Source organism: Cryptomeria japonica, chromosome 2 (genome assembly GCF_030272615.1).
Source record: "Cryptomeria japonica chromosome 2, Sugi_1.0, whole genome shotgun sequence".
Taxonomy (NCBI): domain Eukaryota; kingdom Viridiplantae; phylum Streptophyta; class Pinopsida; order Cupressales; family Cupressaceae; genus Cryptomeria; species Cryptomeria japonica.
In genome coordinates this window covers 15,156,879-15,162,790 of record NC_081406.1, presented here as the reverse complement: position 1 = coordinate 15,162,790, position 5,912 = coordinate 15,156,879, and the positions used below count along the sequence as shown (strand labels likewise).

Here is a 5,912-nt window from a genome sequence, read left to right as displayed (position 1 = left end):
ATTTTCTAAATATTTTTGGGGTTGTAATTGATAGTTTGGCATGTGTTGAATACCCTCACCCAACTATCATGACAAAGCTATAGTTATAAATTAGGAGCAATAACCCTTATCTCAAAGCTATATGAGAAAATGTTTTGGTGTCTAATGATGATGATGCATGTTCAATTAATTAATCTTCATTTAGAAATAAAGTATGATACATTTTTTTCTCATCTACGATCCTCTTGTATCTTGATATGTTTATAACTTGTGTTTTAAATTATGTAAGATAACATGTTGTGTGAAATGTGTGCAAGTTCAACTCATAATATCAAAATAGAATAGGACAAGAAAGTTTGAATTTGAAATTAAAGATATGAACTTCAAAGATGGTTTAATGGGCGAGTTTGTGCCTGAAAGAGTAGTAGGAGAAGATATTTTTAACTCTGATTTGATTTGGAGAAGGTGTATCCACAATTTTCATGAACAAAATTTGACAAAGTTAAAATCTTCAATGGGCTTGGTTGCAACATGAGTTTGGAAAAGGGGAAAATGAAATTAGACTTGATATTCCCCTAAATGTGGACCCCAATGAGACTAATTGTGATGAATTGGATATTGACAAGCTCCTAGGAAATTCGTTGGCAAACCAGGAGAAATGCTTTCGAAGGGCTTTTGGTGAAATTAGTTTCCTGAGACAGGGGATAAAAGATATTGTGGACTCTTTCATAGAGAATCTAACACCTAATAAAACTAACAAACTCTTGAAGTTGTCCCAAAAAATTGTGGAATACATTAAGGTTATGAAGACTGAACACGAGGCTAGGATTGATAGGTTGGAGAACGAAATATAGGAGTTAAAGAATAAACTTAAGGGTTTAGTGGAAGTTAGTAAGGAAGCAATGCATAACAATGTCGAAGGCCTTAGAAGAGTCAATGAGGAAATTGCCTTGCAGAAAGTTCACATGACCAAATTTGAATTATCTTCAGACACTAATTGGGACAAGAGAATCTAGGATATGTAGGTATCTATGGGGCCCTTCACCAGGACCAGTAGCAAGAAACAGGAAAGAGGCAGTTCAAGGTTCATCATGGAAGAACTCCAAGAGATCAACAATAGAGCGATCCAGAAGAATACTGAGCTTTTGAAAGCTCTTAGTTTTCAGGGCTGGTTTCCCTTGTTTCTGTTTTGTTTTTTATGGTTAGACTTGTTGGGGCAAGTCCCCTGTTTTTGTTGCTGTTTAGCTACTGGTTAACTCTGTTTATTTTTTGGATGATTTTAGGTTTCGGGTCCCTATAAAACCCGTTTAACTTAATCAAAAACATGAGTTTGGAACTAGAAATGCAGGGAATGCCACAGTGCATGGCTATACCAGTTGGCCTTCAGGGAGGAGATTGTTTAGAACATGACCGTTCACATTCTCCCAACTTTTGGTTTCAAAGCTGACTACGATTGAGTAAATGATTGTGTGTAGTCTATGCATGATGTAGTATTAGGACATTGATTAATATAAGTTATTCTCTTGTTTATCGTGGATGTAACTAATTATGATGAACCACGCAATCTATTGTGTTACCTATGTGTTGTTGTGTATTTGTTTCTGTTATAGTTTAGTTGTTTGATGTTATACTATATGTTTTTCTCGTTTAAATGATAGTTGAACGCCCAGCACACACTATTCCCACTTGCGAAACTCACCACTAGCTGTTTAAACCTCCACAACTAAGTTTCTGCTTCTCGCTAAACCTCATTGCGGTTGCGTTCAGCTGCCTATATATTGTTGTAGATTAATGGCTATGTCGTGAGAGAGAGTAGTCCATACTCCCCATGATGTAACGTTCACTGCATAGCTTAAACTTCAAAATGCGTAGGCAGAAGTACTTTCAATGGATTGGGCCGAAGAGATTCAAAATTGAATTCAAACTTAACCGTAGCAATGACGGTCAGTGGCGAGAGTCAGAGAAAAGCAAGTGTGGAGAGTACCAACGGGAATGGAAGGTTGAGTGGGTCCACACCAGCCACTGTAAGCAGTCAACGCTTAAAATGTGCTGGATAAGCCCAGTCCACAAACAGAAGTTTCGTTCACCAAACTAAACTAGCAAACTAACAAAGCTTGCCAAGTCTTCCACGCGGCAAAATCCAGGGGAAAGGAACGCGTCCTGCCCTAGCGGAAGCAACTTTAATCCAATTTGAATGCAAACACCATAATTTATATATAAAGTAGCATGCTAGTCATACTTAGTAGTTTAAAAAATGAAAAAAGCACTACAAGTTCCACCGCCATCTTTGAACATGTCTCCATTTGAATACTTCTTCTTCCTTGATGAGATAAATGCTATATAATTAGCTCTTGTCTCCTCCATACTTCACACCGCTCCTCTTTCCACACAAACGAGAAGGAAAAAAAGAGGCTTTGCAACAATGGCAGTTCGGATTGCAGCAATGGCGGCTCTATTGGTTTTGTGTGCATCTTATCATTATGCAGAGGCCACCGACTACACGGTGGGAGACGCCCAGCAATGGGGTTTTGGTGCAAATTATACCACTTGGGCTTCCTCAAAAACATTCCTTGTGGGCGACACCTTAGGTAAATTTGTTATTACACTTGTGTTTGGATTCATTCATATTCCTTTTTAATAATAATGATGATGATTGATACAGTGTTTTAATAATCTGTGTTTGAATGTTGTTTATGGTAAACAGTGTTCATCTATGCAAATGGAGCACATGACGTGTTGGAGGTGCAGAAGTCGGCTTATGATTCGTGCGCTACAAGTAACCCAACGAAGCAGTACACAGATGGAAACACAAGAATTTCACTGACAAGCAGTGGGACAAGGTATTTCATCTGTGGAATTACAGGCCACTGTAGTGGTGGTATGAAGGTGGCAGTCACCGTTTCAGCCGGTACTTCCACCACTCCCACCACTCCCGCCGCCCCATCTCCCTCAACTAAGACTGCGCCAGGACCTACCAGTGCAGGACACGTGTCACAGTTGAAGGATGTGTTGGTCTTGCTGTTTGGCTCTCTTTTTATGTCTCTCATCTTGGCTTAACTGGAGTATGCCTTTTTGCCAGGGAAGGAACAGTGCAATTCAACCAGTTATTCTTCATTATTATTCATCTTCTCACAATTAATAAAGCCTTGTTCAGCTATGTATCGATTCGCCAATCCAATTGGGGTGTGAGAGATTTTGAGTATTCCTTGTATTGGATTGGATGCATGAATAAGACGTCTTGTCTTTTCTTTCTTATTTTTATGATTGCATAAATTCGTATTAGATTTTGCTTTTAATTAAAATTAATTTGTGATATATTTCTTCTGAGTCAATATTAGTGCACAAACAAGATCACTTCTATTTATTTTTATATCAAAGTTCAACGAATTAAATGCTATAAATTTAAAGTAGGTGGTTTTCAAAATTGTCAATACAGTTTTATAAAAATTAATAAATTGTAAGGTGTACATGATGTATTCAAAGTTAAAATAAAAATGTTTTCTTCTTGGGTAACAATTCAAATTCACAAGGGAAACCTGATGGGTGTTGTTGATTAGAGAATATCATGAAAACAACTATTATGGCAAGTATGTTATGTATTCAAGATGATGAGAAGATTTAGTTAACTCTTGAGTGTTTAACACTTTTAAGTCTACAAGTGCATTCTTAGTCTGACAACATACATTAAACAACATATTAAGCCTAGAAAATGTTAGTCAACTTTGAATATTTAACACTTTTAAGCCTAGATGTATAAGCTTATTGTGTGTGATTTAAGCTGTTCTAGTTGTTGGAAGGGATAGTTGAGGCTAATGCACAACAAATTCATGGGTCTATGGAAATGCTGCAGGACCATGAAAGAGAAGATGAAGATAGCGACACACTTTTGTTTTACCTTTTAGTTGGTTTATTTGTCAACCATAGCTTTTAGATCATTAGTATTTTATTCGTTAAAGAGAATGTGTGTCTTAAAAATAAGTTTTATGTTTGATCTTTTAGTAAATTTTTTTTGTCAAACATAATTCTTAGATATTTAGTATTTAACCATGTTTTGAATATGTTAAAGATGATGCATGTCACTAAAATAAGATGCATATGTAATTTAGGAAGGAGAGAAGAAGAAGAAGATGGGGATAATTTTATTTGATGTTGAAGCTAGTTTATTTGTCAAGCATAATTCTTAGGTACTTATTATTTTAATGATATAATGTTTCCACATTTCATATATAGAAGCAACATCAAATACCTAGTATTTTATCATATTATTCAATTTTCAACATAGTTTGAGATGAAAGACTTAGGGGGTGCTAGATTTATTTCAAGTATAAAAATAAAAAGAGATAAAACAAATATAAAGCTTTGTTAAGAAATATCAAGCATGAGAATTCAGTGTTGAAGATATTTAATATGATAGTTTATAGACTACTATATGTTCCTATTTCAATGTGGACTACATTATTAGTAGAGAATTATCTTAATTTTCTCAATGAGGAGGATATGGATGAATTACCTTATATTGGTGCCATTGCGAGCTTAAAATATATGCTATGGCCTATACAATATTAGACATAATTTAAGAATTGGGAGTCCTTAGCCATTTTATGACTGATCTTAGAAAAATCCATTGGGATACAATGAAGTAAGGGTTTTTTAGATATTTATGGGGCACATCTAAGTGCTTTTTTTGTTATCATGATAATTTTAGGCATGCAAATGGAACAAATGAAATAAAATTAAATTAAGACAAATTGAACACTTAATTAAATCACATGCAAACCTCCAATTGAGTTGAATGTAAAGTTATTCTCATTGGAATGTGGGTGCCCAATTCGCCAACATGACATTAGTATTCTCTGGATAGAACTTGGATATAAACTTAATGCTAAATGATACTTGATTGTACTTGATAATGATAAGAGATGGATTTGATTTATAGATTTGGAGGAGAATCAAATAAATGACTAGGATTAAATCTAGAACCTTAGATCCAATCCAAGATTGGGGGGACTAATGTGGAAATGTGGCATTCATAGAAGAGAATATTATTTTAATTTTTAATTAAAATAATTAACCCAGTGATTAGTTAATGAATTTGATCAGGGAGTTGACTAAGTGCATAAGAGAATCAAGAGGAGTTGACCATTGCATTCATAAGTCAATTGATTGTATGGGTGAGTGAAGTGGATTTGATTGATGAGTGGGATTGAGAGTTACTCTAAGAGAACTACTTAGACTAAAGAGTCAACTAGTAGAGGTGGAATTAATCAATTGATAATTAATTAATTGGATTATTTGTGCACATGAGGTGAAAATAAACATTAAATTAATTTATCAACGAATAATGTGTGGATAATTTTATTAATTAAGTGGATAAATACATGGATAAATAATATTAGTCATTTTAAAAAACTATTCTTGGTAAAATTTTAACATGACTGGTGACTTTGGCATGACATGCCCTCCGGCTCCACATGAAACACTTTTGAATTGGAGTTATTAACTAGTGAGGCCACAAACAAGGGACCTCATCCCCACATTTCACTTGATCAAACCCGCGAGCTCAATGATCCAACAAAAGCACGAGGCATGTGAGCTTAGTGGCCCAACAAGGTTTTGAGCCTTGGTACCACTAATACATTTGGATTAGATTTTCGACTGAGGTTTCCGACGGAGAAGGTATATTGTGGCCAAATTTGATTTTTTTTTGAAAAAATGCCCGCATTCGTCGTAATTCCTACGACAATTTCCCATTTGGTTTCGATGAAGAAGGCATTAGCAATGAGAATTTTCTTTTTTTCAAAAAAGTGCTCAAGTTCGTCGTAATTCCGACGACAAAGACCATTACTTAAAAAAGAAGAAGAGGGGAATTCATTTGTGCATTGCAATCCCGCGTAGGCATCCGTGGGGACTTCAACCTCTTAGAACATCAAACC

General features: G+C 35.3%; 1 protein-coding gene across 1 annotated transcript; it reads left to right on the top strand.

Moving 5' to 3' along the window:
• Positions 1–2,313: 2,313 nt before the first annotated feature.
• Positions 2,314–3,179, top strand: LOC131042083 (blue copper protein). The gene is made up of 2 exons (XM_057975391.2): positions 2,314–2,567; positions 2,684–3,179. The coding sequence occupies exons 1-2, from the start codon at positions 2,402–2,404 to the stop codon at positions 3,034–3,036; spliced, it is 519 nt and encodes a 172-aa protein (XP_057831374.1). The 5' UTR covers positions 2,314–2,401; the 3' UTR covers positions 3,037–3,179.
• The last annotated feature ends 2,733 nt before the right edge of the window (positions 3,180–5,912 follow it).